Raw genomic sequence first — 14,385 nt, 5'->3', positions numbered from 1 at the left:
TCATAAAGTTTTTCACAAACTCATAAGAGATAAACAATAAGCAGAAAAACCTAACAAAACGGAATAGATCTAGAATGTTGTTAGTCTGTGTAAAAACTTGGCTCATGCACAGCACAAAGAAAAGCATGCTCTAAAGTTCAAAGTAACTGGCAGTTTGGTTTTTCTTTTTTTCTTAAATATATAATCTATATCAGCCAATACATATATACTTTATCATGTGATGAATACAGCCATCAGAGAAAAACAAGTGGTTTTGCTGACTTCATTACAAGAGCCAAGATACCTACCTGGTAGTAGGCTTGGGCATCGTTCATGGCTTTTAATATGATGTAGTTTTCTGCATGCACCCTTTTCTAATTAAGCCTTTTGTTACATGTCAGCTTTCATTTTAGGCCCTTTGAGTAGACAAATGCTGACAAGAGGCATACATTTTTGTGAAAATAAACAATTACCATTACAGCTTAGTTTAGCACCAGTTAATTTTATGAGTTTGTACTCCAGTAGGCAATAGTTATTAAATACTAACAAAGTATCACACTCAAGAGCTTATTGTTCATTAGTGAATGTTTAATGCTGTGACCAGGAAAAGAGGCTGAAGGGGGTATGAGGAGCGCTGGACTGGGATGGGGCCTGGCTTTGGGATGTTGTACTGCAGTGCCTCTCACCCTTTAGCTCACTGCACTTCCACTTCAGGTGGGGCCTTAAAATTCAGGACCAGCTGCATGGCATAAGGCAGAATAGGTAAAAGTGTATAGTTTGCTAAAAAAAAAAATGCAAAAACATTATTTGACTCTATAATGAGGGCATTTTCAGAGAAGTACAAAGAGGGCAGATGTGAGGGGGATTCTTTTGTCATGGTGACAAACATTTAGGAAGTATTGGGATGAATTATAAGCACTATAGGAACGAGGTTCCATCAAGAACTCACGTTGAGCCTTCACATTACTGTTGTCTTGTCAGGCTTACCTTGAATATTGGCACCTGTGTACAAAGTGGGGATTGCTTGATCCAGGTGCTCTCTTGATCTTAACAAATGAACATATTTGTCTTCTATATATCTGTGTAATGATGGAGACAAAGAGAATGACCCACGGTTACTACTGATACATGTCTGAAAGAACTATATAGCTCACTGATGCATGATAGTGGTGTGATGGCAACTCACTGTGGAAAAGCCTAAGTAATATGGAACCAAGTAACCGTGGAAGAACTGTTGGGAAACAGTCTTGACTATGTCTTGCCTGCTGGTACACTACAAAGCTGGCTATTTATAGAGAAATGCTGTGGATGATGATGAGTAAAAGTAGCCATTTTTGATACAGAGAGAATAAAAATAAGGCCTTTCCTTTTCTGATGTTCTAGAGACAAAAGCACATGAGGGAGTGACTGACCTTGGTTTAACCAAGAGTTTTTTCAATAGGAGATTATAGTACCACTGAGCTGTTCATAAGTCAATAGCTCTTGTCCAACAGTAGCTAGGGCTGCTTCTCAGTGTGACACAATCTTTCGTGCCCTGTTAAGGGTCATAACTGTAAGGCACAAGAGATGTTTAGTGCTTGATGCAGCAGTATGGAGTTATTTATTCCAACAATAACATGATTTCTCAATATATTAGTCTGGTTGGGTTTTTTTTTTTTTGACTTTCTGCTCATTTCTCTTGAGTTTGTGAAAAGTTTTATCATCTGAATTGAGATTAGAGATCAAGGCCTGCAAATCGGGCCTTGTGAGGCTTTATGAGTGTGTTATGCTCAATACTATTGTGAAAATAAGGATGACATGAAGACCTTATTTGTAAAACCCAAACCTTTGCTAAGTGGAAGCCAACAAAATATTCTCCTAAAATAACAACTAGGATAGCACAACTAGTGCTATATTTCACATGACTTACTGTGTTAAATTTATAATTGTGAGTGTAATTTAGCAATGCTTAGCTTCCCCCATGTCTTCAGTTTTAAGTGTATAGTCAGGAATACTTCTACTAAATCTTGTAATTTAGGGAATGTGGTTTAGAGATGAGCAGAAATTTATAAACGGGCAGAAAATCTACATACAATTTTCTGTATTTAATGAAATCTTGGAAAAGAAGAGGGCTATTATGGATTATTGTTCGATAGACAATTGTAGCAATTTGACAGATCAGTACGATGGGAAAGGCATTACAACAAAGGTGTGATGATTGTAAAAATAATGCACAAAATGGTATTGCAGAGTACTTCAAACTGCATTAAAGGTGGCCTGAAAGCTGTCCAAAAATTTGTTTGAGGAAGTCACTGAGCTTGTAAATATACCCTTAACTTTTTGAGGGTATACTTTGAAGCTGCAAACACTGGTCACCCTGAAATTAATATGAGAAAATACAGATCCTGTTAGTTTTTCAGTCCAGCTAGTAATGTTATGTCTGAGGGAAAGATGGTAGATGCTCAGACCCAGCTGCACTGTCTGTCTATTGTTCTTGTCACTGGCCTCTGCTTGCTTTCAGTTCAGGCAGGCCTCATAATGAAGTTTAACCTTCACTTGTTCATTCTTCAAATCCCCTTTCATAAAGTCCCATAAGCCTGGAACTTTTTCCTGCCCACAATATCCACGCTTCCTTCCCCTGTTCTTGTAAAACCCTCCTTATGATCACTTCTTCAGAGGACCGCATAGATATTAATAGCATTACATTATCTTCTACTCTTCCTGTGCTCTCAGAATAACATTTTGCTTTGTTTCTTTCTTTCCCCTCCATCTCCTCAGATTTCTTTCTATTTTCATTATCTCTGAGGAAAGGAACGTTGTGGTAATTATATTTGTAAGTCACCTTAACCTGTAAAATGTCAAAGTGTACTACAAAACTATACAACTGAAGTTATTTGTAGTGCCAATAACTGCGGCCAATCTCTTGAGCCTGTGATATTTATATAATGATTTATGCCACAGCAAAGCTGAGTGAGGAGTTTATGTCTGATCACGATGGGAACACGCATGGGCATGTACATACACGTGTAAATAGATGAAATTTAAAACTGCAGTCTCTCTCCAAAGTTGTTTTCTACTTTACAGCAGTTTTTCTGTATGTTTTTTCTTCTTTAGAATTGCCAGGCAGGGAAAAAAGATGAATTTGAAAAGATGATTAGAAACAAAATTATAAATAAAGTTTGTTTATTTAGCACAAAATGAAGACACCCATGCTATGTGGCTGCTGTTCGGCAGTATAAAGTGTAGGTACCTTACTGTCCCACTGTAACACACATTTATAGTACCATCATAATCAGTCCACCTTGCTGAAAACACCATGTTTTAAATCCCATTACTGGCTAAACCACTGCTGTGATACTGAGCTCTTAGAGGATTTAAGGAAATACCTCTGTAGGTGCACGTCTTCATCACCACAGATCTTAACTGCAGAGGGGAGAAATAAGACACGGTGGCAGAAGAGTTGAGCTTCATAGGAGAGAAAAAGAGAACTACAATCCATGAGACTATCACAGGGTAGCCTGAACTTGTTTTTAATAAGACTAATCCTTTGCAGGAGTATCAAAGTCAAGGAGTCCCCAGATTGTGCTTTTCAGAGAGCCAAATAAAGGAAGTAGAAAATGGGTTTGTTACATGTTTCCATTTCAGTTCTAAATAAGTCTAAAGCTTTATTCAGCATTTACTCAGCTTACCAACATCAGAAGATAAGCTGGCCATTGGAAGCACAGAAATACATGCACAGCATTACTAAGTGACTTAATTTGAACTTCTGCATCTCAATTTGAATAAGCAGCAAACATTTATTTAGTCATCTGTTTTGATATGTTAATCTGTTGTTCATGAACATTTGTGTGCACAGCTGCATAATAGCTAAGCAGGGATTCAGTGCAAACACAGAAATGTTTCCCACAGACACAAAATAATACAGGTGGGTAAGCTGATCTTGAGATAAGCCTCATATCTGTAGCTACAGACAGTAGATTGAGATACATAGATGCATAGATCTATAGTATATCTGTAGGTATGTATGGAAGTTATGCCTGTGTATATGTATGTGCACACATTTGGATGGAGAAGGAGGGAAGAATGGGGAAAGGGGATGGAAGGAATTAGGAACAAACTGAAACACGGGTGATTTGGTCTGAGTGTGGGGAAACACTTCTCTACTGAGCACTGGCACAGGATGCCCAGAGAGGCTGTGGAGTCTCTTCCTTGGCAATGTTCAGAAGCTACCTGGACATGGGCCTGGGCTGCCTGCTCTGGATGTCCCTGCTTGAGGGGTCAGACCAGTTGGGCCCAGAGGTCCATGCCAACTTCAGCCATTCTGTGATTCTGTAATATTTGCATATATACATATATATACACACGCACACACACTTTTATATAATCTTCTCATGTAACTAGAGGAATTAAATGAGAAAAGCATAGTGATTGTCCAACATAACACAGTGAGTTTGTTTCATTTGTGGGAAGGAAGTCCAGATCAGTTTTGTACCTCATCTCTTGGGCTGCATCATACCTCCACCTCCTTCTCTATTTACATGCAGTGTATGAATACATCCTGCAGAAAGAGAACTCTAGTAGCTGATTTTGAAACTCTGGCAATTTACTTTAAATTTTTGTGCCTTTCTCATCTCTGTTTTCTCAATGGTTACTACAGAAGTTGTAATTAAAAATGTTTGTTTTACTCCATTGGCTGGGTAGTATAGTAGTAATTGCAAGAAATAAATTTAGATGGTAAATGAGTAGACTCAGAAACCATGGAGTGAAACCAAATCTAATTTTACTGACTACCACAGGGCACGTGACTGTTTATACCAGTTGTTACCTGTGTTTTGAACAGTGTATTGGCGATTTGCCTGCATGTACTTGGCTATTGAAAAATGTGGCTTCAGTACTGAATTCACATTGTCACACAGCCAAATCTAATCTCCAGCTGTCCAGTTTTCCACCAGAGACCCAACTCCAGCTTCAACAAAGAACTGAAGAGCTTCATGGGGACTCTAGAACTTTTGTTTCTGCTTGAGTGAAATATGTCAACCTTCCAGTTTTAAGACATCTCATACAAAAGAGAACTGTATTTTTAGAACTGTTCTATTGTGAAGTCATGCATAAGCTTGTAAAATCTCTTCTTGTATGTGATTTCAAAGTACCTCACAAATATTTACTATAGCAAACAAACAAAAAGGTAAGAGTAGGTACTAGAAGGATGTGTGAACTGGCCGACTTGTGCTAGCTAGCTTTATATGCCTGAATTTTGGTTTGTTGGCCTTCCCTGTCTTCATCTAGCTGTACTTTTCACTTCCCAGTGTAATGCATTTCCTTCCAAGACGGAGAATAATGAAGCATTTCACCAAGAAGTAATTCACGTTACTGCAAATACATGATTATAGTAAGAGTAGATTAAATTCATCTGATAGGATTCTTTTTTTTCCTATTATGATTTTAGCTCAAGGATAGTGTGCATCATCTAGACTTACAGCTAGTGAAAAATTTTAAGTTGTATTTGCAGAGAAAAACAATGTTAGCAGTTTTTCTGTTTTTCAGTAATATTCTATTTGCCAGTATTATTTTTTGCCACAGGTTTTATCTATTTCATCTGAACTTTCAAAATTACAACAGCAATTTTTCATTGATAGTATTTCAGTTTAAAAATAAAACCTAATTCAAAAAATACACTGAAATTTATTATCCAGATGAGCTGTGATATGGTAAGCTAGGGCTGTGTAGTAGAGTTGCTTTGACCTTTGCTGTAGACAAATGTGTATTTCAAAAACAGGAGAAGAACTTCAAAGGCAACAGTGAAGCCTAAAAAAGTAGAACAGAAAGAATCTAACTTTGGTATTCTTAACATGTCTTCCAGCTCTGCCATGTAAATTCAGTGACAGACTTTATAGCTTCCAACTTCAGGATTCCTTTAGTCTAAGAGGGATATTACCCAAATAGAGGAAATAGGGCTTACCACAGAACAGTGTTTTTGAAGACAGAAAATTCTGTGATTTGTTTATAGTTTTCCTGAAGTTTGCGAAACTCTTTTCAGTGAGAATAACTCCTGGACTGTTCTAATCTGATGGCAAGAGAAGACAGCACTGACTGCTATTTAATTGCCATTATCTTACTAATGCCAAATTTGTGAGCCATATTAATTGCAAATGCAAGATTTTCACATGAAATAGCGAGTACCTTTGAAGTTGCATAGAAATCTCTCTGCCTTTTGATACTTTTGTTTGTTTGTTTGTTTTTTAACATTGGTATGGTTGTGAGTCCTACTACAGCTGGAAACACACTTCTAAGCATTCTGTGGTATAATATCTGAGTTTCTCTACATTTTTCTTCCCCCCTCAGAAACTATGAGGAAGATATTTCAAGAAAAGGGCATTTTGGCAGGAGAAGAAAGAGCTTTTAAGCCCCATCTCACCTTTATGAAGTTGTCAAAATCAATACAGCTACGTAAGCAGGTGAGCTCACGTTTCACATAGCTCAGCAGCAATCTAGAAAGTTGAATTTGTAGATTAACGAAGGAGTTGCTTATGCTATAGCATCATAGTTTTACATCTCTGTAGCCAGTTGAAGAGGTAAGACTTTAAAATACTGCTATGTTAGAAGGAATAATTTGCACATCTACCCTTTAAAACACAGTCCTATACTGTACTGTAGGTTAATACTTTTGATATTCTCATTGCAGTAAAATCATAGCCTGTTTTCTTTTGTGAAACTATGCAAAGCCAAAAGATGGAATTACTTGTTCAAAATTACAGAATTAGTACTAAGATGTAGATTACATAGTTAGAAATGCTGTCACAGTATTTATATGCTGCTTGTGTGGATACTGTTTGGTTACTCTGTGGGAGAAAAAAAGCAAATAAACAGGGGAATTTATATGTTGATTATGCATAATATGCAGGCTTGCATTTCTCTTGATAGAATATGTTTTGGTGAATTACACAGCAGTGATGAAATACAGAATTATATTCTCTTGCAAGTATCTATTTCTTGCCCATTTATTAGTTTTTTTGACAAAAAAAACCAGACAAACATAGAAGTAAGTTACAATAACTATAATGAGAAATATAGAGAAGCAATAATAGCACATCTAGCTTTTTATTTCATACTAACTTAACAGTAATTTATTATTAACATAAGATATATCTCCATAAAATGTCTTTGCTGGCATTGCAATAAAATGTTTTATGTAACCTTTCAACCCAGAAAGAAATTTTCAGAAGAAATATTTTCTAAAAATAAGGATTAAAGTACATATTATAATTATTGTCAGTTGATTTAGCAAGCTCTGAAGTACTTTAATCATTAGAAAAAAAACTATAAAAAACGAAAGGTGAAAATCTTAATTAAGGGATATTCTGAAATGAGCTGGAAGATGGAATGAGTTCTGAGATGCATTAAGTAGCTTCAGGGAGATAATGTATACATAGTTGCTCTGAAGCGAGATAAGGACTTGTCTGCAGGTTGTAGGTGGTGCGCTATAGCTCATAAAAGTGTAGGCTGAAGCTTTTGCTTGTATTAACGGCTGCTTTTTAAAACATTCTGAAAATCCACAGCTTTTGCAGAATATCAGCTGTTCATCAATGTAACTGTTTTGTTAAAACATGTCAGATAATCAAGGTGCTTTTTTGCCAGTCTGGTTTGTTTGTTTGTTTTTTAAACATTCATCTACCTTGCATGAAGTATTGGCCAGCATACATGTTTTCTGTGTTCTGATATTCACAGCTACTGACAGAACCAGGTCGGTGTCATTTCAAATCATCTTCCTTAGTCCTCCATAATACTGAATAATACACATAGTATCCTAAAGATGCACTGTTTTGAAAGATATTATATATTAAAAATCCATAAACTATCAGGAATTTTCATCAGTCAATCCACTGTCTGGCATTAGTATCAGTCTTCTCTATCATTTTTAGTTTAATTGGCTCCATATATTTAGTAAGATAGTTTAAGTGCATTCCCTGACAACAATAAATAACAATGGGAAGGGCAGAAATTCCATCTATTTTGTAGTACATCTTAACATAATGTTTGATTGCATTTTCAGATCGTATAATAGCATGAAAAACAAGAAATGGAGAGTGGATGAAGATGGCATGAGAAAGCATATAAAAGAGTAAACAGAACAAAGTAGTTGACTTTAGTTCACAGCTACAGCTTCAAAAATATATTAATATATATTTTTAAATGTGAGATTTCAAATTTGAATCAGTACTTTAAAGCATTCTCCATGCAATGACATCTAAATTCCACCAGCATTTCCCTTTGATTTACATTCTGTGAGATATGTATCTTCTGAGAAGATTTTACCTTTCCAAAGCTGTCACAGGTATTTACAACTTAAAAGAGTTTGAGAATTCAAAATGAAGAAAAATCTCAAGAAAACAGCTTTCCACTTTGAAGTCCCAGCATTAAGCTAAGAATAGACAAAATGATAAATGTAAAACAGAAAAGAAAACAAAAAACACAACCTTGGAAATAGAAATTAGTAAAGGATAACATTTCAGATAAAGTGGATAAGGAAAGAGCTGTCTGAGTGCTGTCTCGGCTTCTCAGGTTAAAAAACCTTCTGAACTTCTGAGAAGTGGAGAAACTCATTCTTCACATTCAGTTTGACAATCCTGAAATCAAATGTGCCATAGAAAACTTCCCCAGATTAAGCAGGCAGTGTGTCTTTGGGTACCCTTTGGAATGAATTTGGAATCAAATGCTGTGTTCATTGAAGATCCTTTGCACTGACAGAAGTGAAATGGACTCCCTTTGCTCTGGTATTAATCTTTTAAATTTTACTCAGTACTTGAAAAAAATGCTGTCTTATATCCCTAGTATGGTTTACCATTTCCCAGACTTGTAATTTTGCTTTTATACTCACAGAGCATAATTATGTACTCTTACTTACTCTTACTCTGCAGGACCTTAACAGAAGAGAGTGATTCTCAATAAAACCAAAATTTTTCCCCTGTAGTCAGACCCCACTGATTCTGACTTCCATTCTTTTTATATCAACTCTTGGAATCTCTCTGCCATTATGGCCAGAAATGCAGCTTTATTAAATGTCACAGAGCTCATTCAATCCCTCTGTATTTCCATTAATCAGTGTCTACTTTAGAGGTTTGTATTGTAACAATGTTATTTGCTGATCTGAGAGTCGAAGGCACATGCTTATTTGTGATCCTTTGATGATGATCCTAAAATGACTGAAATGATTACTTCAACAGTGCACAAAACAATAAACACTTTGTTTTTACAATCTCATGAGACCAGCAGAACTATTTTGATTTTTCTACCGTATTTTTTTAGTCTGAGAATCTAACAATAGGGGCTCAAAATGCATGATCCAACAGCTGGAAGAGGTTCTTGAATTCTCCTCTTCCAGTCTTCCTGCTTTCATATCATGCACCATACAAAGATATGTAACTTCCATACTGATTGTAAACAAGAATAAGAAATGACATACACTATAGACAATTTTTAAAAGTGAAATGTAGTGTGAGGCATTAGTCATAGTCATTGTTGTTGAAATTACCAAACCACCCTACCGAACATAGCAGATACCTTGTAATATATGCTTTTAGATATAACCATGCTATAGAATTGAGGCTGCAGAAGGCAACACCTCTTTATGCATGAACTCCTCTAAGTTCACATTAGGATCATCAAGGTCTAGGCTAAGAAACTTTTCAACAACAGCCTTGCATTTTTCCATCTGGTCTCCTTTTGAAGGATGATCAATACGTTTGATAGCTTTTCCATTGCGAATCAGTTCTGATACTTCCACTCCTCTTTCAATAATTTTGGCAGGCATTCCAGCTAGTGCAGCAATGTTGGCAGCATGACTAACAGTGGATACTCCTTGTTTGATCTGATAGAAAAACACCAACTCATCTCCATCTTGGTGGGTCTCCATGGCCAGGTATTCCAGAAGAGGTGTGTCAGGCAAGAGTTCCAGCTGCATTAAGCTGTGAAAATTAGTGGAGACAAAGACCTGTGGACACTGGGTTCCTTGATTGATCCAGTACTTCAGCACAGCAGCCAGAAGGGCCAGGCCATCTAGTGTGTTGGTCCCTTTGCCAAACTCATCAATAAGTACCAACGACCTCTCTGTAGCATTGTTCACTGCCTTGGCAACCTGGTTAAGATCAATCATGAATGTGGAGAGTCCTACAGAAACTGATTCCCTAGTGTGGATTCTTGTGTAAATCCCGTCAATTGCTCCTATCTCTGCCTCTGCTGCAGGCACGTAACTGCCGATTAGAGCCATAAATATTATAAGACCTACTTGCTTTAAGTAGATGCTCTTTCCAGATGAGTTGGGCCCAGTGATTATCTTTATTCGTCTGGTAGCCTCACCACTGTTCACTGGATTAGCCACAAATGTCTTTGCACATAGTTCCATCAGTGGATGTCTTCCGTCCTTGATGTGGAAGCCATGGCGCTGAGTAAAGCGTGGCCGGCAGTAGGAGTTCTCCCGGGCCATCACTGCCAGAGCCAACAGCACATCTAGGTGTGCAGTATACTCAATCACGTTGTTAAGCACTTCAGACCTCTCCAAGATCTTTGTCTGCAGCTGGTGCATAATAAGTGTTTCCTGGTCTCTTATCTCACAGTGCAAGTCACCCAGCAGGCTGTCTAGCTCCTTAGTTCTAGCACTTCTGTAGTGCAGTTTATCCTCGGACAAGAACATGAAGTCCAAGCCTTCAATTTCAAAGTCGCTTTTATCCACCATACTTGGTAGCCGTGGAATGGAGAGAAGGAACCCAATCAAAGGAATGTAGATCACACAACAGGAAGGAATATGGTTGTCCAATGTTTCCAGTTCTTTTTGTGCCACTTCTGTAAGGAAGTCTGACAGACCCATTAGCCTTCGCTTCTTTTCATCAATGGTGGGATCCACGTTGGGTCTAACAGTGAAGCGATTTTGTGAGAGGCTGCCTTCAAAGTCCACCACTTTGCTGATTAGACTAGCAATGTATTGCAGATCATCAGTGAAGACGCGTGAAATAATCTGAAAGAGTTCAATACTATGGGGCAGAGAGCGACATGTGTCTCTAAGGCACAGTGCACTGCACACTGTCTTATAGAGTGCTTGCCAGTCACTAACTTTTGTATGGGATAGAGTCATTCTTTTTAGAATAAGAGGCACATTTTTTATATTCCTGAGGCAATCTTGAAGGGTAAGGACTGTTTCATGGTTCTGAGCCAACAGGAAGAAGTGGATAACATCCAGCCGTTTGTTTAGCTCTGTCAAGTTCCGAGTAGGCCGCGTAAGCCACAGCCTCAAAAGCTTTTCTCCCCATTTGCACCTACAGCGATTTAAAATCCCATATAAACTGAATCCTTCTTTTAATCCACTAGAAAGCTTATACACAGAAGGATGGATATCACTTTTAAATATCTGTAGGACACAGTAAGTGTCTTGGTCTATATTCACAGTTTCTGACAGCACAAACTTTCTAAAGGCCAAAACAGGAACTGCAATACTGCTTTCTTCCAGTTCAACTCCAACCCTTCTCCTGTCCAGGTACTTAAGAAGCCCCCCTAAGGCTCTGATCATGAGTGGGCTCTCAAAAGGGATGACTGAGGACAAATAAAGAATTTTTTCTGTTGCAGTCATATGGGATGGGATAAATGGAAATTGTCTAGATAGGATTCGTTGCTTGCTGACTTCTAGGCCAAAATCTATGTTAGGAAACAGAACAATTTCTATTTTTCCTTTATTGCTATCACTGTCTGCTAGGCTGGTCAGGAAATTGGCAATATTCTGGTCCTGTTTTGCACTTGTCACTATGCATTTAGGATGAACTTCCCCAGTCACTTTTTGCAGTAGCTCAAGGCCTTCGCTATCAGGTGTGTCAGGCATGAAGTAAACTGAGCAATCTTCTGTATCATAGTAAGTAACTGCAAACTCCCCTGCATACCACAAGACAGACATATGTGTCTCAGAACACTCTTGCTCCTCTTGTTCAGACGCAAGTGGTGGTGGCAAGGGGCAACTCGTGGCTGATGTGGCACTCATTCTATTGGAGAATAAAATTTTTATTCACAACTCATCCAAAATGTCCCGAGAACTAATTTTAATTGACAACAAGAAGTTAATACTCATTATTCCAGCCCTGTAGAAACTAAGATGCTACCAGAAATTAAAGCCAGATGTTACCAGTTCTGGTGAAAAGATGCAACCAGTAACTATAGATGCATCTTGCTTTTAAGGAGACTGTCACTGAGCTACTACCAGCAGTGTTGGAATCATTTTATAGTTTTTCTCCACATAATTATTATTTTTTTAGGAAGTATTGTCACACCCTTCAAACCTTTCACAATGCTCTCTGAACCGTTCTGCTACAATCCATAGTGTGAGAAACTCTAAATCACCTTTAGGTACTAAGCTCAGAGGCTCAGATATAACAGGTATAACTTAAAGACTATCTGTCTTTAGGTTGTGTAGATTGGGATTAGTTCAGAGAGGCTGTGGGGATATTCAAACCCTGATGATGTGGTCCAGTGCAACCCACTGCAGGCTTCTGCTTTGAGCCACGGGGCAGATGGGTGATAGCCAGAGGTCTTCCCAACCTCAGCAACTCTGATCTGCACCCAGCATTTCAGTGAAGTGAGCTGTGCAGCTTTACCATATGTAAGCAAAATGCCCATAAATACACATTCATACAAAACCGTCCACCCACAGAGGTACGGAAGGCCCACCGACACTGACCACAGTGCCTTGCAAAGACACAGCCACGTGGACTGGTCAGCTGGGCCTACCTGGGTATTTATGCACCTCCTTCTTCACACAGTGCCAATTTATGCAAGCAGATGGACCTTTGCTGCAGGGATCAGCGAGTCTCCCCTACAGAGGGCACAGTAACAGCCAAAACTCTGCCTCCAGCTCCTCTCCTTACCCTCCACTCATTCTCCTCGCGCACAGGTGGAAAACTCACTGCGGCCGTGTGAAGGCCGCGACTTCCATCTCGACCCCCTTCCTCCCTCCCTTCATCGGGCAGGAGCTTGGCTCCCGGCCTGTCAGGGACGCCCTGCAGCGGGGCCGAACCGCTCCACCCAGCCCGCAGCGCCTCCGCTGGCCGCCGCGATGCCAGCCCGGCCTTCATCCGGCGGCGGGCCCTGCAGGCCCTACGTGAGGGTGCATCCCACCACCTGCCACAGGCCTCCGCTCCCTGTGGCACTGCCTCAGGGTCGGGATGTCTTCTTCCTCACCACCCAGCACCCAAGTATAGCACATCTTCGTAATCAAGTGTCTGTTGCTTTCCTATGTGGGAACAGCTCTTCTTCTCCACTGCTCCAGACACGTTCATATAATGAGCCATGACCTTTCCATGCTTCTGCATTGTTTCATCCTTCTGCCATCAGCACCTCACTGCAGCCATTGCAGGCAGGGCGCCATCAATTGCGCCAACTGACTACAAATATCATTCAGTTTTCCAAATATCTTCCAGTAATGTGTCAACAGCAAAGCTGGATTCCTGACCATCTAGCATTTGATTCACTCATGACCAATCTGTTTTTGACAAGTACCATCCCAGCCCCTTGTGAATGCTGTTTCGTGTTGGAGCATGATGATCTTGATCTCTTCCCTTGATGCCTCCCTCATTTTCTTCACCGAGTACTTGAGGCTTGACATTTTGACAAGCATTCTTCTGGCTGAAAAGGTCTTTCTTTAAATTACTGATGGAAGACCAAGCGTATTTCAAAGAACTGCCAGCTAGAGAGCACTGACTGATGATTTAGTTTCAAAATAACCTTAGTACCTAAGAACTAGTTTAGCTACAGAATATTATATTTTAAATAACAAGTGAGTTTGGAATACACTTATACTTTCAAGGAGATTGTGTACACTAAATAGAAAACATCCACCACTAGATGTCATCGTTTCAGAGATTAGGGAACTGGAAAGGCATTTCTGATCTTGTTGAACAAGACTTAAGATGATAGAACCAAATGTGCAGGTACTTTGAGAAACAAGGTTCTTCGGAAGTGAATCTTTATTGCAGTAAAAACTCAGTAGAAATGCCTCCAATGAGCATATATTCCATGTGAGTAACTGTGAAGGGATCACAAGAAATGAGTACGTGCACTGCTCAGACAAATGGATACAGAATAAAGGCATGTGAAAGGAGAGAGCATCTATCTGCTTTAGGGCATCTGGTGGAGGACCTCTGCAGTGTGGAAGGGGATAATAAGAAAAGGAGGAAGCCAAAAATGGTGGCATATAGAGACACAAGCCTGACTAACGTGATTAAGGAGACAGCAACAAGAGCCAAACCTAGTCAGTCACAATGATTGCTATGAGTGTGTGGAGTGTGGGAATGCTTATTTCCATCAGATTGTCTAGTAGAAGGCCTTGTCAAATGGGGTGATAAGGGGAAGAGGGAAGCTATAAACAAAATGTGTGGAGACACGAAGCTGTCCGGC

General features: G+C 39.2%; 2 protein-coding genes across 3 annotated transcripts in view; one reads left to right on the top strand and one right to left on the bottom strand.

Annotated features, from left to right (window-relative positions):
* AKAP7 (A-kinase anchoring protein 7) overlaps positions 1-14,385 on the top strand; it is a 73,095-nt gene that overhangs the window by 15,739 nt on the left and 42,971 nt on the right. For both annotated transcript variants that reach the window (XM_004940220.5, XM_040697453.2), the window contains exon 6: positions 6,301-6,413. In XM_004940220.5, the coding sequence (XP_004940277.5) occupies positions 6,301-6,413 (113 nt within the window). The remainder of the gene's footprint in view (positions 1-6,300; positions 6,414-14,385) is intronic.
* LOC101748521 (mutS protein homolog 5-like) lies at positions 6,504-13,021 on the bottom strand. The gene is made up of 2 exons (XM_015301149.4): positions 12,858-13,021; positions 6,504-11,978 (listed from the first exon to the last, which is right to left on the bottom strand). The coding sequence occupies exons 1-2, from the start codon at positions 12,866-12,868 to the stop codon at positions 9,548-9,550; spliced, it is 2,442 nt and encodes an 813-aa protein (XP_015156635.3). The 5' UTR covers positions 12,869-13,021; the 3' UTR covers positions 6,504-9,547.

This window comes from Gallus gallus, chromosome 3 (assembly GCF_016699485.2).
Source record: "Gallus gallus isolate bGalGal1 chromosome 3, bGalGal1.mat.broiler.GRCg7b, whole genome shotgun sequence".
Taxonomy (NCBI): Eukaryota; Metazoa; Chordata; class Aves; order Galliformes; family Phasianidae; genus Gallus; species Gallus gallus.
The sequence above is the reverse complement of the archived record's forward strand: the minus strand, read 5'-3'. Positions and strand labels throughout refer to the sequence as shown.